General features: G+C 35.9%; 1 protein-coding gene across 2 annotated transcripts in view; it reads left to right on the plus strand.

Moving 5' to 3' along the window:
• The first annotated feature begins 6,525 nt into the window (after positions 1-6,525).
• LOC129723680 (LIM/homeobox protein Lhx5) overlaps positions 6,526-26,956 on the plus strand; it is an 89,072-nt gene continuing 68,641 nt past the window's right edge. For both annotated transcript variants that reach the window (XM_055678029.1, XM_055678030.1), the window contains exons 1-3: positions 6,526-7,315; positions 17,370-17,565; positions 23,795-24,015. In XM_055678029.1, the coding sequence (XP_055534004.1) occupies positions 7,273-7,315; positions 17,370-17,565; positions 23,795-24,015 (460 nt within the window). In that variant the 5' untranslated portion in view covers positions 6,526-7,272. The remainder of the gene's footprint in view (positions 7,316-17,369; positions 17,566-23,794; positions 24,016-26,956) is intronic.

The raw sequence follows: 26,956 nt of genomic DNA on the forward strand, positions 1-26,956 counted from the left end.
TGAACGACTGGGAGTGGTAAATCCATCTCACTGTGCATCCTTCAATGACCCGATTTTTTTATAGACCAATAACGGCGCCGGCCACGTCCTTACAGTCAGGCGGCACAACTCAAAAGTTTCCTATGTTGTAATCAAATGATACTAAATATGGTTAAATTTCATTTCACAAAGACTTGTTTCAAAATACACAAAAAATTGAGCTATAAGTCGATGTGTCTTTGAAGGTTTTTAACGTGCTCATAGATTTCTTAGAGACGATAAAGGTAATTTTAAACGCCAACTTTTCAATCCCGTTCCTCTTGGAACTCTAAGTTTCGAGTTATGTCAGTACCGCACGAATCCTTCAATAAGGAAGGAATGTTAGAATGTAGTCTTTGCTTTGTTATAGACCGAGTATACCTCTGCATCCCTACAAAGACCACGGAAGGGAATTTTCGTGAGTGGGGTGGGTTTTAGATCAGGATTCACTTTGATAAGTGATATGACCATGATTCAATTGAATTATTGTAACAATATAGATATGATCATATACATATAATGTGAGATTAATGAAGATGAATTTTAAAATACAATAAGAAGTAATATGGCATGTAAAGAAGATGTCGGTTGGCTGCCTTGCATAGCTGAAATATCCAAATTTTTAAGGCAGAAAACGCACAAGAAATATTAAAAAGAGATTCGAAAAACATATGAAAATGATCCATCATGTTGTGCTAAAATAGAATAGATGAAATAATATTAGACTAGTTCATGACAGTTCTATAGTAGTTATTGTGCTCATCCAAACATTGTAGATATTTTCATGTATGAATGTAAGATTCTTGAAAATGAATTATAAAATACAACAAGAGGCATGTGAAGAAATCTCGGTTGATTGCCTTCCATAGCTGAAATTTTCAAATTTTTAAAGTGGAAAACGCAAAAAAATAATTAAAACGCACTCTAAAAATATATGAAAAGTGTCCGTTATATTCTGTTCCCAAAAAGAGTGATGGACTTTCTAGACTATTTCATGTCATATCAATAGTTGTTGTTGTGCTCCTTTCAGTGGCTGAAAACACGAATTGAAATAGGTTATTACAAAAACACCGCCGCGCCTGCGCAGACGTCTCACTCTTTGCTACGACCATTCATCGCGTAAAATCACACACGTTCACGCATTTATCACAACCACGAACGTTATCGTCATAAAGTGGAAAAATTGGAGTGCCGTGATGCGACGATTCACAGTTTGAGCGAAACAGAAACGACCTTACACGACTATAGACTATTTTACGAGACGTTTCAGAACTCAATTCATGAATAATATTTTCACAGAAAACATGGAACAGCAAATACCGTGTATCGCACTCTAGCAGTTCGTAAAATGGTACAATGAAATTGCCTAACGCACACGCAATAATATGAGTGAAAAATATGCACGACGCAACTTTTTCATGGACACCTCTTGCTTTTCTATCCGCTAACAGACGGCGCTGCGAGCGTACTTTATTCGTCGGTGTTTTTTGTGCGTCTCGAAAAAACGACTCCAAAGCAAACAACATATTTTCAAAATAGAATGTTACTTAGCTTGCTTAGAATGTCCTGGTGACTCGTTTTTCCTCTGTTCCGGTAAACAGCAGAACTTAATTTGTAAAATTCACTGAATATACTAATATTATTTGGGGGAAACAGCTTAATTAGTTAAATCTCACGTAGAGATAAAACACGCACAACACTTGTCCGGCCTTGTTGCCAGTCTCTCCAGAGTACCTGGCAAATCCGTGTTGATCACTAACTACTAGTATTTATTTCTATTTTTCAAAATACCATTATTTTTACTTCTAGAATTTTTACTTCTAGAATCCTTCAATAAGGAAGGAATGTTAGAATGTAGTCTTTGCTTTGTTATAGATCGAGTATACCTCTGCATCCCTACAAAGACCACGGAAGGGAATTTTCGTTAGTGGGGTGGGTTTTAGATCAGGATTCACTTTGATAAGTGATATGACCATGATTCAATTGAATTATTGTAACAATATAGATATGATCATATACATATAATGTGAGATTAATGAAGATGAATTTTAAAATACAATAAGAAGTAATATGGCATGTAAAGAAGATGTCGGTTGGCTGCCTTGCATAGCTGAAATATCCAAATTTTTAAGGCAGAAAACGCACAAGAAATATTAAAAAGAGATTCGAAAAACATATGAAAATGATCCATCATGTTGTGCTAAAATGAAATAGATGAAATAATATTAGACTAGTTCATGACAGTTCTATAGTAGTTATTGTGCTCATCCAAACATTGTAGATATTTTCATGTATGTATGTAAGATTCTTGAAAATGAATTATAAAATACAACAAGAGGCATGTGAAGAAATCTCGTTTGATTGCCTTCCATAGCTGAAATTTTCAAATTTTTAAAGTGGAAAACGCAAAAAAATAATTTAAACGCACTCTAAAAACATATGAAAAGTGTCCGTTATATTCTGTTCCCAAAAAGAGTGATGGACTTTCTAGACTATTTCATGTCATATCAATAGTTGTTGTTGTGCTCCTTTCAGTGGCTGAAAACACGAATTGAAATAGGTTATTACAAAAACACCGCCGCGCCTGCGCAGACGTCTCACTCTTTGCTACGACCATTCATCGCGTAAAATCACACACGTTCACGCATTTATCACAACCACGAACGTTATCGTCATAAAGTGGAAAAATTGGAGTGCCGTGATGCGACGATTCACAGTTTGAGCGAAACAGAAACGACCTTACACGACTATAGACTATTTTACGAGACGTTTCAGAACTCAATTCATGAATAATATTTTCACAGAAAACATGGAACAGCAAATACCGTGTATCGCACTCTAGCAGTTCGTAAAATGGTACAATGGAATTGCCTAACGCACACGCAATAATATGAGTGAAAAATATGCACGACGCAACTTTTTCATGGACACCTCTTGCTTTTCTATCCGCTAACAGACGGCGCTGCGAGCGTACTTTATTCGTCGGTGTTTTTTGTGCGTCTCGAAAAACCGACTCCAAAACAAACAACATATTTTCAAAATAAAATGTTACTTAGCTTGCTTAGAATGTCCTGGTGACTCGTTTTTCCTCTGTTCCGGTAAACAGCAGAACTTAATTTGTAAAATTCACTGAATATACTAATATTATTTGGGGGAAACAGCTTAATTAGTTAAATCTCACGTAGAGATAAAACACGCACAACACTTGTCCGGCCTTGTTGCCAGTCTCTCCAGAGTACCTGGCAAATCCGTGTTGATCACTAACTACTAGTATTTATTTCTATTTTTCAAAATACCATTATTTTTACTTCTAGAATTTTGAAGAACTTGCGCGTCCACTATGGCCAGGGCCTTAGGATTGACAATTTTTAGGGTTTGATTATGCGGTAACCTAATTTTTGTGCAGATAATGAAAGCTGTTCGGGTGTTGTGCTCATAACTGAAAGGAAAGTTAATTCAGTACGTTCTGAGACATGGAGATGAAGTCAAATTTATAAATGATCCAACACATTTGAAGGTGTAAATTATTTAAGAGAAAATATTGACCCTTCACCTAGGTATTTATTTCATCCTGAAAAGAACAATTTGCTGTTCAATTTGGATAAGATGTCGATCACATCTTTGCGTTATCACTGACAGTGCGAATAAGGTATACCTTGTGAGAGATAACACAGTGGAAAGCTGTTACAGTCAAAACTAGACGGCTCATGTATTTTAAACCACAGCTTCCCAGAACGTTGGAGTACTGTCAAAATGAGGTAAGTTTTTATTGGATGCATTCACTACTGCCCGCTATCGCACAGAGACAGCATTTCCCTAAGAGAAGTATCCCACTGCATCAGTTAGCCCTACTCCAATGATGCTGATACCCGCTGCAGCTACTGCGCTATCTGTTGCCAAAGCTGCGTCTGCTATCCGCTGCCATTGGTATCCGCTGCACTGCTGCTGCTAAGGGAGGGCTGCTGTTGTCGCTGTCTAGAACTAATATGAGCGGTTTCGACTGAAACAGGCTCTTATGTAGGCCAAATGGCACATTTCAAATTACTAGGTCTATAATTTTGTCGACCGTGCTAACGACCAATCAGAGGTCGAATTTTGCGTTCTGACAAGGCTTGACAATTTTCGATAGTACAATAGTTCGAATAATAAAATTAAAATTTTCTGCATTCAGGGGGAATCTTAGAAAATTTTCCAACCTATTGATGCAAGAACAAAGGAAATCCATCGAAAACTAACCGGTTTTTCACATATTTTTCACTTTTTTCGGTTTCAGGTTTTCTTTTTACATCCCTCTGCAGGCAAGTATGTAGCATGAACTTCCTGAGAGACGTAGTTCAACGTCAACATATAATCGGTCTTCTTTCTCGCATGCAGAAAATACTCAGTTCGTCGAGCAAGTCGAGTGGTATATGATATTCGTCCTGTTAGACCACTTTAGGAAGTCGGTGTTGTCAGTGTTTGCTTTTTGCTATACCTTTCTAGGAGAGCGGCAAAAATTAATTTCAGTGTTTGTACGGATGTATCTACGTGGGTGTGTTGTTTGTGTATATGATATTCTTATGTGTCTAGTATATATGTATGGACATGTGTGTACGTACGGCAATCTGCGCATGTATGTTTGTTTGTACATATGTGTCATGTAAATATTTGATACAATTGCGCTGTTGCGATTCTGTATAATTGAACAGTATGTGCTCATCTATTCTAACCGGTGGTGGGCACCGCTAACCGAAAATTTAGCGACGCTAATCGCAAAACCGCTAACCGGAAAATTTAGCTCGATAATCGCTAAACGTCAAACGCTAAGCCGACATTAGCGCAACTTTCGCTAGTCGCTAATCGCTAAATTTTTTAATATGTAAATAGTCATATCGCTATATTTATTGCTCATGTTTTGTAAGATTTGGACCACTTTGATCTTTTTTGGTAAAACAAACGACTTCTTAAAGCAGTTTACAATAAGAGGTTCACGAAACGGTATTCATACTTGATTTTGTAAAAAACAAGAATAACAAAAGTAATTTAGCTTGCATTAAAGATAGATTCTCTTAGGAATGTTTTCATAAAAATTCAATTATTATCTGAATCGAAAATGTAGAACCAAAGTTGTCATAACTTCAAGCGCATTGCAATTTACAAAGGTTCTTGGTGTGCCGAAAATTCAATCTAGACCTTGAGCTTGTTCTGGAACACCATTCTAGGGTAAGAAGACCGACAAAAATAACTGTCGCAGTAAAGTATGTTCATCTTTCGAAGCAATTTACGTACGCCATCAGCAATTCACAGTTTTTCTAAATATTTCTATTATCGCTTTCCTACAAAATTTAGCGAATTAGCGATTAGCGTTTCGGAGGCTAAAATTTTAGCGACGCTAACAGTTTCGCTAACCAGCACAAAAATTGGCGAAATCGCTAAACCGCCAACTGAATTTTAGCGTCGCTAATTAGCGATTAACGAATTAGCGGAATGATGCCCACCACTGATTCTAACCAATTAAGTTCATGTTAGAAAGACCAGATTACACCGATAGGTGAATTTGTAACTATTGTATTGTACAAAATAGTTATATATTATGAATGGATTGTTCTAATTTATAAAACAATGAAAGGTGTTTCGGAAAAAATCAATTTTCAAATGTTCACACAAATCGAAGATTAGTTTACAGGTGTTATGTAAACACCTGAAAATCTTCTTAAAATGTAAAAAAAATGTTCTTGGCGTGTTTGGTTTTTCAGTTTCCTGTTATGAGACTATAAATGTTATAACTGCAAAAGATCCTGTCAGTTTTTTGCTTCATAGTGATATATCAAACCATCAAATACATTTTTTTCGTATTCATTTAAGCACATTTTCGTACTTTTTTTCACTTGTTTTCTTTATCACATGATGCATCTTCATTTGAAGTGCATGTTTTTGAACGTTAACCATGGCATAGCACAATGTAACTTTATGCGAAAAAGAGACAGCATGCTACGCTGTTGAAAATTACCCAAGCTCCAAGTTTCGTAAGTTGCATTGCATGATATGAACGCTCTTCTTATGATGCGAAATATTCTGTGGCTATGAGTGCAGTGTTGAGGTATCGCACTGAAATACGGCAGAAAGCATTACTACGCTTCCTCTCCCATCAGTTAAAGCATAAACCCATACTCGCACCTAGCATCCAGCAGCTCGAACCAGAGCGTAATATCGAAAAGAAGAAGCAAAGTTAGTGTGGCTATAGCTAGACGATGAAAATACGAGAATAAGAGAGTGAGCGAACAACGGTGAAGTCGACATCAAACGAACTTGGTAGTCACTTCACAGAGTCACACCTCAAAAGGTAATTCAAGCAGGGGGTGTCAACAACTCATTCCATATGCAGTTGCGATTGGGTAAAATAAACAAACCCAAACCAGCTTCCAAGTTGCTAAGCAACGCCCCTTTTCTGGTTTGCTCTTGTGTTTATTTTTCTCTCTTTCTCTTATGATTAAAACTACAGCAAGAAAGCACTATGGCGTGCATGGAAAACTTCATCAGTCTCTATTCGTCTATTGTTCGCGTCGGTTGTAGCACGTGGCTGTCATCGTTACACTCTGACAAATTCAACACGTGGAATCTATACAATTTGTCAGTGGAATGCCCAGAGGTTTTCGTTTTTTGTTATGTGCAATATCGACTCCTATTGCGCTGCTGCTCCTTACGCTAGTGCTGCCTTTAAACGGTGAATAGTAGCAGCTGATTGCCTGTGCTTTCCATTAGGATTAAAGTGGCTGACTTTAGTGGGTGTGAAGTATTGGATAGAAAGTTTTTTTTTCTGTAAAATAGAATATATACATACGTGAAATTTTTTTGTGAATGAAACACATTGATCGTTCATCCAGATAATGTGCTGCGAATGATGTTTTGGATTTATGTAGTTTCTGAAGAATCAACAGTGTTTATGTGTAAATTTGGTCACTAATCATACAAATGTTACCACTATTTAGTTTGTGATAGAATAAAGGTTGAAGAAAAAACAAATGTGTGATCATTCGCTGTAAGACCAATGTGAACATAGGTTTTGTCACAAAGAAACGGTGTAGCTTGTGGAACAGCGTGCGGAATTCAAACGAAACGTTGGCATCCTTTATCACGCAAAAACCCCGCAGGAACACACGCTTCAAAATTTTAACGGAAAACACGAAGGCGCCCCCTAGGGCTGTCGCACTGGCGTCCTATTTGGGGGAAGGATTCTCTGCCATAGGTGCCCGGGCACCACCAGCAAAAGATCTAATGGCGTTCGGTTCAGTGTTACAACACAACCAACACAACATAGGTAGCTTGATTTTGTTTTACTGATGTCCTGATGGAGTAAACTTAACTACGATCATTTTGCGATCGTTTCAATCCTCTAAATCTATTAAACCAACTACAATTTCCGAAATTTGACTCACTGCGTTTTAGCATTTTATCAACAGTTTGAAGGTTCAAAACGAAAGTTCTTAGTATATCTCCAAACTTTAGTGAGAAGTGGAATAAACTTGGGTAGTAGATAACTTTTATTGTTTCAAAAGCAATGCCTTAGTGCTACATTCCTATTCGAAACTTGACCATCTGTTTATTATACACAGACTTCACTGTTAACTGTTTGATTCACAGGACAATTACGGAGCTAGTGCTAAGATCCTAGTGACACAATCTTTCCCGAGCCGAGACTTGAACATTCGACGACTGGCTTGTTAGGCCAGCATCGTACCTTGAAACTACCTTTCCAGTTGGGTTTTTGTTATTTAAGATCCTTAAAAAAATTATCGAGCTGTCGGCAAATCAAAAGCGTCCAATCGGATTGCTTAGTGGTATTTTTATGGATGGAAAAGCAAAGCATCAGACTTGAAGGAAATTAAGAAGTTGGAGTATAAGGTACAATTTTAGCAAGCACAGTGTACCTAATAATTTCAACAGTAATTTCCTGTCCGTATTCAAACACACATCGGCTGGTTCATTAGACTTGCACCGTTAATAAAAACTCACCTGGAGAAATAATCTGGTTTTTATCAAATTTCAATGTAATTGAGTAGAATTTAAGTCTTATTGAGTTGAAATAATTTTCAACTTGAGCGGAAATAATCAAATATTCTATGCACGTTGACGCTAATCGAAGTTTAGCTTTTTGTTTTGGTAACGTTGAATGTCTTTTTAATTAGAAAGAGCATATTTTTCTACTTCTTCTTTTTATTCAGAACTAGAGCTGAGGTGGCTCGTGCTGTTCTGTTTATTTGACACAGACTTCACTGTTAGTGTACAGGACAATTGTGGGGCTAGCGCTACGATCCTAGTGACACTAACCATCTCTCCCCCATGTCGGGATTCGAACACAAGACAACTGACTTGTGAGACCTGCATCGTACCTCGCAACCAGTTGGGACAGTAGATAGAGCTTATTAAAGTAGATAAATTTAGTGAACTACTTTGTTTAGTATCAATAAAATGAAAGCCTGTAAAAAATTTCATTCAGTGAATCTGATAGAAAATAACGTCTATTTTTAGTTATGAAGTGATATGTATCCTAGAACTAGATTGCAAATAGTTGGATTTATTTATTTATTTACAAATTACCAATTGCCAGAATAGTTATATCAAAACTCAATAAACTCTGATAAACAAAATTTATAAAAATATATTCTATGCCCATTTTTAGGTTCAGGTATTTGTATACAAAGAAGGTTTTTGACAAAAAATGCTAAGTACAACAAGAGTTTCAATCTACTCTCCAAAATTACGAATTTGCTACTGTTTCCTATAGCTTGGTCAGACGTAACCCCGTACAGAAAATCAATGAGTATCGCTGTAAGTTGACGAAACGAAACACTACAAGTAATAAATATCTGCCAAAAATATTCATTAATCAAACACATGGAGAGTTCTTTCTTATCGAGTGACTTGAAACTTTGATGTGTAAGCAATGAACGCATGTTGAAAAGAGTAAAAATAACCGCGGGCAATTTGTTTCTGCTGCCACATCCAGTTCCAGATTCGTGGCCGTGTGCTTGTCTTCTGTTTTCTGTCCGTGTGTTGTTTCTATCCATCAAATGGTTAAAACACAGTGTAGACAACTTTGGTGATTTTGTGGATCGCACCGTAGAGACGCAAAGGTTTATGAATTTTACCTCCAGTTAAACTTTAAACATTGAAATTGATTATCGTAATCGATTTGCTCGTTTCGTTGACTTCGAAGAACCATCATCGCTGCTGGATGGTTACTATCCTTGTCGTACTGACACTGTGATGTTTTCGGAGAGTGATGTACATCCATTCGAACGAATCGCGCTGTGCAAAACTGGTGTAGATTTTGTTCTCAATATTTGTATTCTTTCTTATTTTGGCTGATTTAAATTTTCCAGTACGCTCTTTGACGTAGTGAAAAACACCTAGTCCACATCAGAATCAATGAGGAACAAACAGTATTTTAGATAACTGCTGTATTTAAATAATCAATGTCATCTGAAAATGCACACCGGAGGAAAGAACAGATAATCGTGTTTCTCAGTTTTAGTTGTACGCAATATTGATGCATCAGTAGCTATAGTCAAGACTAACAGAAAAGTTTGAGCACATGGGCAGTTATCGTTATGCAAATGTTTCATGCAAGCTATAATTAGCGTTGCGTTGTTGGTGTATGTTTTGTGACAACATGTCCCTAATATATTTATCAAGAATTGGTCGTATTATAGCTTTATCAAGCGTTTCTGATTATTCGTTATGATCTCTGGCTGTTCAACAACTTGCTTGTAATGAAGATTAATTACAAGTACTGAATCAATAAAAACAGTATTGTTTAAAATTAAATTATCGACTCGTGTTGAGGACTATGCAAGTAAATTTCCAGTGCAATTGGAATAAGCAAATATTTAAATGATTTTACTTTGTTTACGATATACAGTTTAAGCGATGGTTAACCTTTGGTATAGAAATAACACTTCTTAAGATAACAGATTACAATTAATTCAATTTATTGTCATAATGTATTGACTGAAATTTTAACGATATTATTGTGTCATAATATGATGTTTGAAGATTCTTGGACAACTTGAGTTCTTGATAACTAATTAAAGTCATTTTGTGAAGAGTGTGATTTTTTTGTGGCAACCGAAAATATAGTGGTCAACTTGGGAAATCCATTACAGAGTTGTGATCGCAGTATTAGAAAGCTAGTTTAAGTAGCAAATAATAATATTACGGAAGTCACTTCACGGTGAAATATATTTCACTCTCACGCTCACTTACCTTTGCTTTTCTCGATTCCACCTAAAAGTAAGGTGACAAAAACTATCTTCATGAAGTGAGATTGACAGTGCAATGAGGTTGAGAATAGGACAATTGAAATGGGAATGTTTCCCAGCTCAAAACTTTCCCAGAAAGTCGATTTTTTCCAAAATTTTCTTTTTCTAGATTGCAAAGTCTCGACGTTCTAACACATTTGGCCTAAAAAAAAAAAATTTGTACCGACAATTTCATGAACTACTACTACCTGTGCAATTTTATTCCGTTTATTCCGTTTCACGGCAGATGTCACTTTGCGACGTTTTTGTCACTTAGGTGCGTCCCGTAATAGGGCTTTATTCACTTCACTCTGATTTCACCGTGAAGTGACTTCCGTAATAAGCATCAAGTAGAGTCTTGCACGCTTTTCGGTGTCACTGGGCAGGTTATAGTTGTGACTAACGTAGACTGAGTTAAATTGATCACTCAAAACTAACGTAGACTGAGGTAAAATTGATCACTTAAAACATTAATTTTAAGTTTATTTTAAGTATGTCATAAAATTTTAAGTATGTCATAAAATTTGTTAAATTTCACTAAAACTTGATCAAATTTGATCGAACCAGTCCCAAAATCCCAGACATTCCTTCAAACTAAATTTAACTAACTTGCCTTAAGTTTAGAAAAATTAGTAGAGTATGATGAAAGCGGAATGGAATGTTGGAAATCAATAATTGCAGCCACTGTTGCCAACTGTACAAATGTATCTGAAAACGTACAGTTTTTTCAAGATTTTCGGAACAGATTCTGTACCGTACAGACTACAGATTTTTGTGAAAAGTACAGATAAGTACAGATTTTTTTTAATAGTTAGAAAAGATCAGACAAAAGTTTGTAACAGATTATGCAACGATACAATGTATGCGATCTTGCAGTCCACACTTCGAATTTACTGCCGAATCTCAGTAGTTCATTGCCGTTAATGATTTCTCGGTTAAAAGAAATAGCAGCAGTCACATTTTTCGTATATCTCAGCTCAACCTATCTGAAATTTTGGCACAAAATAACCGAAATCTTAGTAGCGTTGCTGAAACATGATTTTCATTGTGTTTTGGTGTATTCTCAGCAAAACGAGATTAAACCAAGATGTCTCGGAAATATATAATACCAAGCTCGAGGATGTGTGCAAGTTTCATTGACAATCGAGCTTGCCGTTCTTACTAATATTAACAAAGACAATGCAGTCTAACTTTTTTATAAAATAATGATCAAACGTCGTTGAGATTGTTTTTTCAAGAAAAATACAAAACTAGAAACTATGGTCCAACGGTACAGATTTTTTACGAAAAAAGTACAGATAAAAAAGATTTTTATAGCTGCCAGTACAGATGAAACTTTTTTATAAAATAATGATCAAACGTCGTTGAGATTGTTTTTTCAAGAAAAATACAAAACTAGAAACTATGGTCCAACGGTACAGATTTTTTACGAAAATAGTACAGATAAAAAAGATTTTCACAGCTGCCAGTGCAGATGAAACTTGCACACATCCTCGAGCTTGGCAACACTGATTGCAGCATACCACTCATATAATAAAGAAGATTTTCATATGTGTAAAATACAAAAATCTTATATTTAGAACTAATTCTTGATTTTTGGCATGACATGAACCAAATGAGAGTAAAACTAGTCAATAAATAATTGAAATCTTGCTCAGAATCATGGGGCTCATACCAGTAGTAGTAAAACAGTAATTGCTTACTGTTTTACTTACTTACTGATTCAACATACGGAGAGATATCTGAAAAATATTATAAATAATGATCCTTTTCCTTCAACTCCAAATCCACCTCATGAGATCGCATGCAGAGAATTTAAATTTCCAAGAGCAAAATCGTGTCAAAGTCCGTATTGTCGAATACCATTTTTAATTTGAATCAAACTTTGCACATGTATTTGGCTTAGCAAACTCAGCATTTTTCAAAGCTTGAGAGATTTTTTTGACCAAGAGTTCTTTTCTAAAAAGGTATATTCATTTATTTTATTCAAAGTAGAGCAGCAACTGAATGACAATGGGAATTAATAATCCCTCATAAAAAATACATACCGCGAAAAAAAAAATTCTGCTAAAGAATTGATCACAAACAATAAATTTTATATTAAAAAAAAAGAGTTGTGTTTTTTTTAAAAGAAATTTAAAGTTATTACGCAAAATTAAAAATGTCCAGGATGGAAAATATGAATGATTATGGAAGATTTTTTATTTAATTTCTAATTACAACATTTTCCAAAGTTTTTGTATTCTAAGGATTTTGAAAGATTTGGAAAGTCATTTAAACCAAAAAGCTCTTGGTAGTTAACAGTAATCGGTTGCATCGGTTTTCGAGTTATTTTGAATTTAGATTCGAAAAGTTTAGGAAAATACACGTTTTTCTTGATCATCTTGATAAGTTCATTAAAATGTATTATCAATATTATACAATTCATTCTTTGACAATAGACGATTTGGTGGACTGTTCTCGAGAAAAGGGTTAAAATGTTTCAAATGATATATTATTATTTCATTGAATATTTATTTTCGGGTTTTATTATTTTAAGAATTTTGAATATATGATACACAGAACAGTCTAAAGAAATATTCCCAACAAAATGGCATTTTTGATAAATTATCATTACTTTTCTGGTTAGCCCAATCATACATTTATTTCGCGTTTGTAATGGAATGTCCATGTTCTTTAGCTAAAGTTGCGTTTCTTGCCATTCGTTTTATTATGCCATCAGTTGAGAAGTCACAAAAAATGCCACTTTGCATTCAAATGAAAGGTATTTTAGTTCTTAATGTTACCGGAGCGGATGTCCGGAATCGGTAGAACGGAACATACTCCGGTAATGATCAAAGCAGGAGTTAAAATCATACCATACATATAATTACTCGGGTGGTCATATCAAGTGTCTAGGTCGTCATAGGCCACATGCGGACCTGTTCCCGTTGTGTTCCAGATACTTCCAGATTACTTAGCCTAAATCCATCAAGCGATACCTCAAACGACTTTGAATCCTAAAACTAGTTCATTGGTGGTCAAATCCACTGTTAAGGTGTTCATAGGCCACTTAAAAAGTAAAAAAAGTAATGAAAAAGGGAAGCGTTCATGGCTTTTTGGCATGGTTCGATTTTGGCAACAATAAAAAGTGTTTGGCATGTTAAACATTAATTCATAGGTGGGACCATGATGTATAGAGACATGGTGTAACGGTATGTCAAATGCAGAATCGGCCATACAACCTCTGGAGAAAAAATTCGCATCGTTGAATATATCATTAAGATGCATTTATATTGTAAATATAACAATGCTACATACCTTGCTATCAATATTAGTGCTTCTTGAAAGCTACTCGCAACTTAAACATTGAAAACTCTGCAGTTTCTTTTTCAAGTGAGCAAGGACACATGAATAATCAAGGAAAATTTTCTTCCTGTTGCATAGTTATACTTCGTCTCCAACCTCCCTTAGCAAAAACACTACCTCTACCCGCGCCTACTTTTTGGCCAAACCGTTACACCATGTTCTACTCATCCATGGGTGGGACGACGTATCGTGCAATAAAAGCGCACGTGCATGAAATTTCGTTAATCTTATAATATATATTTTAAAGCGGTTTCTAGTTAAAATGAATTACAATTTCTTCGCATCTCGTTTCATATGCTGAGGGATTCAACAAAAAGAATAACTAATGGTCCTACTATCGTTTACTCAGACTGCTTACTTCATAAAAGTTTCATTGAAGTTTCTATGGTATATACATACCACCATATTAACTGCACATAATTGAAACATATTTATATCATTATAATAATTTCCATAACAGTTTTTAACACTGTGCAACAGTTTAAATTTTAGATTATTTGTAGAAAAGTTACCAGAATAACTGTCCTAAAAGTTTTTGCTAATCTTTCCTGTTTTTTATTCTTTAACAACAAACCGTCAAGCTCCGGCTAGAAGTCTTATATTGTACATAGCTACTAGCCCTGCTGTTCACCATATTCTTTTTTACTTGCCTCAGGTTGCTGAGACTAGCTAGATTTATCACTTTCAAGATGGCTTCCTCTGATAGTCTCTCAATACAAGAAAAAAAATGTTTCGTTTCAGAAAGAGAAACCGCTTCCAAAGAGCAAAACGAAGGCAGCCTCAACATTCGAGAGGAAAATTGCTTGCTAAGAAGAAAATTCACCACACAGGTTGCTATGTTATTATATAAACCGGTGGTTGCTCAGTCCTTGGTAATGCCATGCGCAATAACACGAGTGCAAATCGATGCATACATTCACTTTAATATAAGTATCAAATTTAATTTTCGATAAATGCTTGAATTTCCACAATCGTCAGTAAAAAAACGAGTTACTATATGCAATTTTAATATACATTGGCGAACAATTGAGGTTAAACCGGTTGCCGGAAACATCAGAAAAATATTTACATTGAACTTGCGTTTCATTAGCGTTAACAAAGCATCGCACTGATTCAACCCCAAAAAGACCATGCGACTCCGTCAATTAGTTGATAGCCTGCTGGAATTGCGGATCTCATTAGCTTTCAAGTTTTCACGCCGAGTGTAAGTTTTATAGCGCCTAGCCAAGGGTGCCGTAATTAATATTGATGTGCTGTTCTTTCGTGCAGTTTGATAAATACAAGCTGGGAACAAACTATTTATGAATAAATTTTCTGTTCCACTTTGGTGTTTTGCGTTTCTTCTACGGCTGGCAGCCACGAGGTGCAATGAAACTACGAAGTTAAACGATTCATCAGACAGACTTCCCACTCGTTGCTTGTTCCGACGGTTGGGACGCATGCGGTCAATTGATGTTTTTGTACCTATAGGTACTTGCCTTTGTGAATTGTGATCCATCAATGTGTTTTACTTGCTGCAGTTGATAAAAACTAGATATGAAGGCATTATTTTTAACATCACATTTTTTGGATGTACATATAGATGTATATAAATAGATAATAGATAATAGATTTCGCTCTATTTTATTTCAAAACATCTGCGTTAGTCGACTGGTTATGTTGCCATTGTCAGATATCGAACGATGCTAGTCTATGAGATAAGCTGACGGCTGTTCCGATATGCGTGCGCAGTACAAGTCATGCGTGTTGGAAGTGTTGGATAGCTAATCCGCAAAACACAACAAATACCTATCAAAACAAGCCGTCATCTGTATTGACTGTCATCGGTTTATACGTAAGATCAGTTGCATTATTTTGTAAATCCGGTTTCCTGCTAGCCTTGAAATCGATAGGGTCCTTTGTAGCATTGGAGGGTGAGCCTAGGGTAGAATATTTTTTGTTATTTCAGTAGTATCATATGACAGTTAACGATTCACACATTGGCCGAGATTTTAGCAAACTTACATTGCAATGTAACGGATCTTTCGTGGCGTTGCTGCCCTAATTCAAAAAGTGTTCGAACGAATTCTTATTCTAAAAAAAGGCGTTGGGATATTTGTGACAACTGGACCATCATCACAACTGACAAATTAGATAGCGTTTGAAAACTGTTCGAAGTTCTCTTTTTGTAAAATATATTTTATAATACCATTGTAACATGGAACTTTTGAATCACAATCCAATAATCGGTATTTATTACCTTGAAAAAAATATTTTGGTTTCATGCATAGACCGTAACGATGTTTTACGTTCCCTACCCGTTGTTGTATATGTGTGACGCGCAAATATATATCGGCAGTGACAAGTTGATGATGCGTGTTGCGTTTATCAAGTTCATTATTTTTGATTTTTTATCCATTGTTTACAGTTCTTCCTAGCTGAAATCCTTTCTCGTTGAATTTTTTTTCCCAAAATGGGAGTTCCCTTCCAGTTAATGGAACAAAGAGCCCTCCATCTCCATGCTATTATTTAATACAACTACAGTTCTCTATTTTCGCGTCGCAATCCTGGATCATCCCAATGCACTTGTCGTTTGGTCTCGATGTACGACACTGACTAGTCGTTTTGATTTTTAACTGGAACAAAGAGTGCTAGAATGAATAGGATCCTAGTGCAGAAATCATCAATGCTTAAAGCAATTGGAAAAACATATTCTCAGAAGATCTCGTTGGGGTAAAACCAATATTTTGTGCCTTGCTAAAAAATACAGAGTTCAAAAAAAAACCTTGTAAAGCATTTGTTTGGCGTTAAACAACACAATGCAAACGTTAAAGCAGTTTTTAAAAAATACGGAAACCAAAAAAAAGTGCAATCACACGATCAATGCGAGGTTTCAAAGTCCAACACGATATGATTTCATGTTGAAATTTTCATCAATCCAATCAAATTTTTGATCTACCAGTATTTTCATTTTTTTTAATCATACTTCAGTTGTGAATAATTTTACTTTGACTAATTTCAACAATTTTGATTCAATGTGATTCCAACTTTTTGCTGCGTTTTGATTATTTGTTAATGGTACTAAGTAGTAAAAACACAATTTATAACAACCTGGTAATCAATGAAAAACAATTGAATCTTTTACTTTCAACAATTATTTAGATAGGTATGTTATATTACTGATGAACAATAAATTGAGAACGACATGACGATTATACAATCATTATCTGCGTTTTCTTTTGCTCGAGGACAACCTTAATGAAAATGTTTTGTAGCTCAAGTTCGAAAGCATCCGAGTTTTTTTTATCAGTAAGGTTATTTAGTACAGGTTCTCCATGAATCAATAACTAATATTTTGGCCAAATTTATGCTCTTGTACGGTTCGATTACTTATACTTATATTTTAGTACGGTATCATGGTTAGGGTGTAATCAAATTGGGAATCGCTATTTGTTTTAAAAGTTTTGTAGCCCTAATGGTTTGGTTAATATAAAACTTATACAATTTTATTTACGCTATTACGGCTATTTTGTCGCTGCGCCTCAATGATTGTTATCTTCCAGTCGACAGTCGTTTCTCTACACTACAGTAAGCTAAATACGGTAGCTACTTCGAGTTTAAAACCTGATTGATAGTTCATTTTTCAGTTCGTCTCGATGTCTTATTCATCTCGTGAGTGGGTATCGGTATGATGTATTTATTTCATTTTTTTTTCTTTTGTCCGTTTCTGTCGGATAATTACAGGTCGAGGTGAGCCACCATCCGGGGTAGCGGACCCGTGCGCCGGATGTAACAAGCCGATCTTAGACAAATTTCTATTGAACGTGTTGGAGCGAGGCTGGCATGCGGCGTGTGTGCGATGTTGCGAGTGTCACCAGCCTCTTTCTGATAAGTGCTTCAGCAGAGAATCGAAGCTCTACTGTAGGAATGACTTTTTTAGGTAAGCAGAACAATATTTTTCTACTCATCTCGTTTCAAAATGAAAAATAAAAAAATCAAAACAAAGCTTATTCAGAAGCTGGTTTGCCGATAGCGACGATTTACATACAATATGTACTTATTCAGTAGTGGTGGCCGGGAAATAAATGGGCTTAAAGATTATAATTATCGGTATTCGGCATCGTGCATTCATCTTCGCCAGTTCGGTCGAATGCCTCGAACCGTAAAAGTGTGCTCGAGTAAGACCAAAAATGCAAGACTTGAGCGCGCAGATCGTCATGAACCAAGAGCTTGGCAGAGATCTGAATGACGAGATTGATCCTATACGGTAATTTATATTCTGCTCCATCGTCTGTTCTCATCTGGAAACTGTGCATACGAGGCCGTCTTCAACTAAGCCAGACAGAAAAAGGGTGTGTTCAAGAATGATATTTTGACGAGGGCTGGGAGTTTTCTTTTCCGATCGTTCACACAGAGCTTCGCAAAAATCTTGGATGATTTTTGTAAAAAATTATCCGATAAATCACATAGTAGTTTGACTCCAGTTATGCGTACGAATGTTTAAATGAATTGATGTGATTCTTTCTTTCCCTATCGTAACTAAAAAGACATCTATAAAGGGGCCGTTCCTAAACCACGTGGTCATAAAGAGGGGGGCGGGGGGGTTTGTTAAAAGACCACGAAAGATCACGCACGGGGGTGGGGGGGTTAACGAAGTGACCACGTGGTCTTTTTTCCCGACTTAAAATTTATTGTTGCCGCCAAGTCAAGAATGAAGCTTTTGCATTTTAGAAGTATAGAATGTACTGAAAGCTTAATAATAAAAATGTAAAAAATTTAAGCGAATTTTTGGCACTTGACAAATGAAAAGACCACGTGGTTAAAGTTGCAAGGGGGGGGGGCTTTGGCCAAAAGACCACGAAAGACCACGGGGGGTAGGGGGGGGGGTATAAAAAGTGATCAAAATATGACCACGTGGTTTAGGAACGGCCCCAAACATATAAGCTAAGGTTACGTTTTTCTAATTAGAACGAAATCTGGAATATTGATCTTCCGAATAAGAAGCCAAAACTTATTTATTGTAAGTTGTCACAAATTCAAACAATGTAGGTAACAGTGTAGATGATTGGATTCTTAGCATAAATCACGGATAAACATTGTGTTTTAGAATAAAAAAATGCTCAACAACGAAAGAGGCAATATACCCAACAAAAACTCGCTACTCGCTACCATTACTCGCTCTATTACTTATACCAAACGCATCAACTGAACTATTTTGATAGGTTTCAACTTGACAGGATTGTGAAACATGCAACGAAATGTAAAACGAACAGTTCGATCTCTCTCCAGTGACTAGGTACTACTTTTATTAGCTGCTGGCTGTGTCAGCTCGTTAGTCAACTAGCAGTTTGATGGCAAAATATTACCATCAGTCAGTTTTGGATTGCTGGTATCTGAATTGCCGCAATTCCATGTATATGAGAATTTGAATCTGAGGCGAAGGCACCACATCAAAAAGAGTATGTTGAATGCCATAACTGACTACAAGCAAAAGTGAGAGCAATTATAATTCGATTATGCAAACAAATGATGGGATGGAAATGAAGTGAGACTTTTTGGTCAAATACGCAATGGTCGCTTTATACTTTTGAAAGGGTTAACATAGAAGCGTTCAAATGTTTTGAAGAGTGATGAGGGCATCAGCTAACGCCATATTCGGCTAGGTATGATTGCCAGCTCAAGGTCTCGAGCCGAAACTTAACTTTAAATGAGAAACCTTCTTTGTCTCTGCTTTGGAGCTGTGATCGTGTTTCTTGTAGGTACAGGAGAAAGCCAGCAGTGAATTTCTAGTGAACTCAATTAGCCTTTTACTACCTTCTCCCAAAAGTAATAATAAACATCATAGTAGGTTGCTTAGTCGGGCATGGCGGTAATCTTGGTAACGATGGAGCCTCGACTGCTCATGTGTAATGAAGCATTAAATTACTGAAACGAATTCGGCGGCCAAACGGATTGGTTGATTCCAGTTCAAGTAAACCGTATAGTAATTACAGTCGTTTTACTTTGGAACAGGCGATTTGGACCATTAGCAGTAATCTGAACAGTTAGAAACCAAAATCTAATATATTAAAGTATACATTGCCGAATATTTGAGCTATTGCAACGAACGTGTCCATCTGTATAAGGGGCCATCCACATACCACGTGGACAGCTTTGTGGGGGGGGGGGGGGGGGTGGTTGGCTAATGTCCACGGTCCATACATTTTTTTTTAGAATTTATATGGGCAGCTGTCCACGGAGGGGGAGGGCGGGTCAAAATCGTTAAAAATCTGTCCACGTGGTATGTGGATGGCCCCTAAGCACAAAAACAGAGGAGAAAATGAACAAAATACGGCGAGTTCCATTTTGAAGTAAAAAGATTTTATCTGAATAAACCGAATAATATGATATTGAGCACGAGTGAACTACACAGGCTTACTAATGTGGAAACATTAGAAAATATGTCAAACCAAATTATCAATAAGTTCCAACAAAAATCGTTGCAATCCTCAATTACAACGATTAGCTCACTTTATAGTCAGTAAGATAGGTGTAAAATTAGGTTAAGGTATTTTTAAGCTCTTTTTTTTTTCTTGACAAGTAGGTTTACAATTTTCCTACAATTATATTCACTTAATTGCGAAAGCAATTACAATCTATTAACGAAATAAAAATCTAAAATATATGTAATAGTGTTGATATGTCACCGTTTGTGGCAGAACACACTAAATAAATTCTGAATAAATGTTAGTAAATAATTATTTCATCACAAAACATCCCCTCTATATAAAAAAAACTATGATTTGAAATCATTTGTAGAAAAGAAGGGGATTATGACCAAAAATTTCAAATTTTGAAATTAAAAATCAACTATACTTGTTACACCAACTAGTATTATTCGTTTTTATCTTATTGCTATGTTTATTATATCTTCACACTTAATTTATCTCGGCAAACTTCCCAACAGCTGATCGAGCTCGGCGAAGTTTTTAGCATATGTCAGCAATATATTTCGACGAACATTCAGCAAATATATCGATTTACCGTAAACCAGCATGTATTGACATTTTGTTTGCCGAAGTCCTTGAAAATTCTGCCGGAAACTCGTAGAACATTTCGCTGAATTTCTGAGCTGTTAAGTTCTCGGCAATAAAATCTAAGTGTGTTGGGAAATACCTCTAAACTGATCAAGCATTGTTTTCTGAAATTTTCTTAAGCTAAAGTTAATCCACCAAATTTCTCACCAAAATGGAATAATAATTTTATATTTTAACGTAGAAATTCGTCCTACAGCAACATAGGTATATAGGGGTACAAATTAAAAAACCGAAAACAATGAGAGTGTCACGCCGCTTTCAAATATTACTTTACTTTCCAACCGATTTCCTTCGTTCTTACAGCAATCGATTGGAAAATCATCTATGCATCCGCCAAAAAAAGTAGTTTCATTATTAGAACTATCGTTCTATTGAAAATTGTCAAGCCTTGTTGAATGGCCGACCGCAACCTTTGATTTGTCGCTTAATGCTTGTTTTCCCTATCACGGTCGACAGAATTTTACACCTAGTTAACAAACTAGTTAAGAACGCACTGTTTTGACTATCCAGAGTCCGCTTCTACTGAAACTTACTAGTGGATGGTCACTAACAGGGTCCAAGTAGCAGCAGTAGCGGCAGCGGATAGCAGAAGCGGCAGCCGATACCAGCAACGGTGGTTGCAGAGAGGTAGGGTGATACTAGCAACGGTAACTGCAGCCCAAATTTCCACATTTTTTCGTTCATTCATTACAATTCATTCAGAATGTTACAACGCCTTGACAAAGACGGTTGTAAATTCGACATCATCTCTATGTACAGCACGAAATGAATTTTCTTTTTCTTAAGCAATATGCAACAACCAACAGTAGCGTACTAAAGAGTTGCGTAACAGAATGCGACAACCTCTTTTACCTGCGGATAGCGATAGCGGAAAGCAGCAGCGGTTTATCCGATCATTTTTGCAAATGGTTAATTTACTGCGAACAGGATCGACCAGCAGAGTTGCAGCATGCGGTGATTTCAAATATTTCACTGCTTCCATAACGGATGGACGAACTGAGTAAACAATACCTTCTACTGCGTTGGATTTTGGATCTCCCTTCTGTGTGGACTGTCGACAAACAGGCATGTCCGCAGTTTTGTGAAAACTAAAACCAACCGTCCTTTTAGGACGACTTCATACTCTCAATTGAAGTAGTTAAATGAGTTTTTCACATCTGAGTACTACATCGAGAAACAGAGTTCTTTTTACTCCTAAGAATTGTAAACATCATAATAAGAAAAAACGGCAGTAACTTTACAAAACGAATAACGAACTAACTGTCACATAATTGGCATATCGTCGTTTACGCTCAAAACTTGCACAGCATAATTTATAGTTTCTAGAAAAACAAGTTTGAAAACATAAAACTTCCCATTCTCATTGAGCCAAATAATTTCAAGACTACAATATTTTTTGTAGTACAGAGGATAACATTAACCTTCATCCCATCCTTTAAAAACTTACGTTGTCTACCCTGGTGTGTGGTTTTTCACACATACAACATGTAAATTTATTTTGGACAAGAAACAACTGATTTTCCCCCGATTTTTTGCTTACATACCTGAAGCTATAGGTACCAAATAACCATATTTCGAATATTGGATAAGGTATGTATGTATGTGTGCGGAAGTATTTGTAAGTGTGATTATTTCTTTTTTACGACCAATTTATCTCGATTTTCTCAGCATCGGCTGAACCGATTCGATTGTTCTTAGTCGCCTTTGAAAGAGCTTAGAGTCTAGTTAGCTTATATGTAAGCAATATGTAAGCACTCAATGAAAAAAAAATATTTTCGGGGCAAAATCAGTTGTTTTTTGTCCAAAATTAATTGAAATGTTGTATGTGTGAAAAACCACACACCAGGGTAGACAACGTAAGTTTTTAAATATCTCATCAACCAAAAATATTTTTGCCTTGGAAAAATGTATTTTGTGTTAATTTGATGGTTCAGGAAATGTCAAGAAATTTAATCCAAATCGATCGAGAAGTTTTAGAAAAAAAATCGAAAGAAAATTCATTTGTGTGGTTTTCCACACAAGGGTAGGATGAAGGCTAAGTTTTACCATTATCCGCAATTTTTTGGCCAATGGCAGAAAAATTTTACTTACTGCACGTACACTCGAATGATTTTGGGACGTTTCTCCTCATCGCATATTGCCTTTTGCGTTACATGCGGGATGACTTTCGTTCGTAGTTACTTCGATAAAATTCTCTACCATTGTCAGAATTTTATCAGCTACTAAGTTTTTCACAAAAACTACTAGATAGACAACAGAATACAATCAGTTATTTTTAGAAAACCGCCTAAAGTAAACCACCAAGAGAATAAAAAACCCGAGACGCTTTGCGACCAGTATAAATATTGTCCTTTTTATTCTTCGGAGGGTGGAGGGTCTTTTTTGACTAAGTGTTTTACTTAATAAAAATTCTGATTTTTTTGGTTCAACCCGCGTTAATTCGAAAATCCCCCTAAAATTTTATGAGTCAACGTAATATTGCGTAAAAAATACGGTAATTCAAAAATCCGCGTAAAAAACGTGTTAGTTCGAAAATCCACGCACAAAAACTTCGTAAAAACCGCGTAAAAAATGACCGTATTCCCGAATCTATTACATTGGCATAAGACAGGCTATTGTAATTCTACGTTAACCTTTCGGTCGTGTCTTATAAACAACCTCTTCTATTCAACTATTCGTATTTTTTTATATTTATCCATGGAACGGTGCATTTGTAACACTTCTCTTCTCAGTTTTATTTAATCTTAATACTTTGTGCATTATATTATTATGTTTCAGTAAAAGATGGGTATTCACACATACACACATACATATTTAGAAAACTTTAGCAACTGGAAAAAATGCTTTGTGAATTTCTATGCTAATTTTACATCTTCCCAGAAATTGAAATCTCAGTAAAATACATAGAATACTTACTCGTTCGGTTTCTTGCCACCGTAAGAACGATTATAACTATATTTATTGGACCTGACACTATAGCTTATTGCTCTTACAATTGATTACACTTATTATTTTCATTTTCAAATATATATTGCTACTACAACTATTTCGTATTTGTAATAATTTTTCTTCTCTTTCTTTTCTTTATTGTAGACGATATGGTACAAAGTGTAGTGGTTGTGGCCAAGGCATTGCGCCTTCAGATCTAGTGCGAAAACCGCGTGATAAAGTGTTTCATTTAAATTGTTTTACGTGTTGTATCTGCAGAAAACAGTTAAGTACCGGTGAACAGTTGTATGTTTTAGATGACAATAAATTTATTTGCAAGGATGATTATCTCCTCGGAAAAGGCCCACATCCGTCATCGATGACAGGTACTGTATTTTTCAATTTATTAAATAAATGCCAGATAAGAATTGCAAGTTTTACTAGAAAAAATAAAGTTTGATTTTCGTAGAAATAAATACATTATTGTTGACTTCTGAAATTAGAAGTGGTATTGAAATTTTCGCACAATCCCCGTTTTTCAACGCGGAAACACGCTATTCATTTTTAAAAAAATATATATTTCGGCGTAGCTTCAAATGCGCCCGTTTCAACAGCCAATGTTCTGTGCGGTTACCCCAAGCTCCAACGATCGTCAACCTTCTCAGAGCAAAAACGTACCCTAAAGGGAGAATCGGTCGGAGCAACTGTCTGTAACAGCATCGCCACCCTAACTCACCGTAAACGGAGATGTGTGTATGCGCAGTTGGAGTTTAGTTTTTGCGAGTATCCGTGTCGTCACTGTCTATGATTTACACTCGAAAACTCGAATCGCCCTTTTCTCTGTAACAGCTTCGGGCGAAGCGTGCTCTCTCGCTCACTAGTTAAATCCCAGGTCGCCATCATCGGTGTTTGACAGGCAAACATGTCTGTAAATTTTATGCAGTACATAAATATTTTATGTTGTATATAAGCAAAATCCAAGATACGAAGAGAGACGAAATTTGGTGTCCCCATCGTACTTGGTTATGTTTCGCGTTCTATATAGAGGGTCGTTGATAAACTTTTCGACGTAAGCTAACGCTTCTATCCATTCACAATCCTCGAAACGTGCTCGAAGCTCTGACAAACGAATGCATTGGGGTTGAAACGACCAATGGGAGAGATTTGTAACTCCGATAACATTGTATGATCTTGAAAACCAGCCAAGTCAGGGCAGGTCTGATGCTATGTATCGTAGTCTTTAGAGAAATAGAATAAATTTTGATGCCAAACATTCGTGTAAAACTTTTGCTGCCGTGATATTGTTCCGTATCGATTTTTCGTTTGCGTGAAAAAAGCTTCATAGGCTTATGGCAGCGCTTAGAATTGGAACAAAATTTGCAAGGTGCTGTCAAGAAATGCTTTAATGTTCTAGTGGTTTTTCCTTAAATTATAAATAAAATGTATGGAAACGTAAAAATTTTAAATAACAGTTATTTTTGCAGGATATGGTTAGCTTAAGTGTGAAATCAATTTTATTTTTTTATGCTCTGCGCATGCCACCTACGATACGTATTTGTATTCATCATGCCAGCCAACCGTTTTGTTAGTTGGATATCAATAGTGCTGTGTATTGTGTATCAAAAGTACTCGTCACTGCACCCATTATGTACTGCCGTCGTTGCTTGAGGTGTTTCGGAATGCACGTCAACAGAAATACGTACCTATCTTCATTATTCTGCGTCTCTTTGAATGTCGCCACAATTCAATCTTTTGCTACCGTCTTTTCATGATTTTGTATATTTATGCATTTTTGCTACTGTTTGACGTCGGGGGTTCGTTGGAATTGCAGTTATGGTTATTGTAGTTGTTGTGGCTTACCGCTTGGGATTGCGGTTTCGACCGCATTGATTGTCTTTTGTGTTAAGCGAAAATATGTTGTCCTCGCAGTTTCACTCAGTTTATTTTTTAAAACATTTTTAAAGCACATTGAACGATGAGAAACTTATATTGAATTCCTTTTGCTGGAATACAAGACCGTTTTTGCTGTTAAGAGTTATCAGTTGCATTTGTTGTTGGTGTTTTTTCAAGCCACACTCTGTGATGCGCCCCAAAAACCAAAAACGAATAGTTATAATGCAAAAATGGAACTCTGGTGTAGCTACGCCGAAAAAACTAATGCGGCATAATAGAGAAACTAGAAGACATTTATTGCGCAGGGCGAACCTGGACGATAGAAAAAGATAAAGGGATAATGTTTGTATATTCACTTATTGAGCTCTTGAAAATCTACATAAGTAATGATAATAATAATAATAATCAATGTGTTAATTAAGAAGTTCCTTTAAAAAGTTTATAACTGTTTCCGATGTAACACTGTAAATTTAACATATTTTAAAAGTGTAATAAAATGTAAAAGAAACTAGAAATTTAGTAAGCTTTATATTTCAACACAAAGATCGGATACTATTAGGATATTGCAGATCATTTGAAAAACTTATAACCAACTCTATAACCCTTGAAACGTCAAATAATAGATGTTTTAATTAGTTCGTTCCAGACCGCAAACCGTTTCATAACATTTCAATCAATGAAACGGCTGAATGCCAGGATGAATTTTACATTGAACTTAATTTTATTCATTGAAAACACAGCATATTTAATCTCAAAATTCTTTTCATAAACCAATTTGGCGTAATTCAAAAAAAATGGCTAATTTAAAAGTAGCAATGCAATTATTCGTCAAATCAATTTACTCCAGGTTGGAGTGATTTATTACATCCTATCCTGACTATCAGATAAAGCAATCATTCCACAGAGAGTTATGCACCTTTTTAATGCAAAATAGTGCAAAAACATGCAGATAAAGATGTTTGCGCTCTGCGCCAGCTCATTGAGAATAAATTACCAGTATTACCACAATCATTAGTCACACCTATTAGACTGATTAAATTATGCAAAAGCCGTACATTGCAATGAAAGATCTAAATCTAAGGAGGACGCTAATTACACTGACAGCTCTAAAAACAATAGTTAGGTGATGTTTTCTACTGACATCAAATCCGTATTGTGGTAAATCAAAGTCTTTACTGGTTCAAAAGCACGGATTATATTTTTATCCATACAGTAAGCAGAGGATTAACTTATCGCCACGTTTGGAAAGATTAACGTGTTTTCATTATGAATTAATTATGAAAATTTTTGTGAGTGTAGTTTTTCCTTTCTGGTTGCAAACTTTTCTCATGGCGATGATCGAACGATCGCATCGGTGTGCCGTATGCACAACTGATTTCATGTAATAAATTTTGTTCGACATAAATCTTTAAAACTTTCTGCCTCGAATTCGCA

The sequence above is a fragment of the Wyeomyia smithii genome, chromosome 2 (assembly GCF_029784165.1).
Source record: "Wyeomyia smithii strain HCP4-BCI-WySm-NY-G18 chromosome 2, ASM2978416v1, whole genome shotgun sequence".
NCBI lineage: Eukaryota > Metazoa > Arthropoda > Insecta > Diptera > Culicidae > Wyeomyia > Wyeomyia smithii.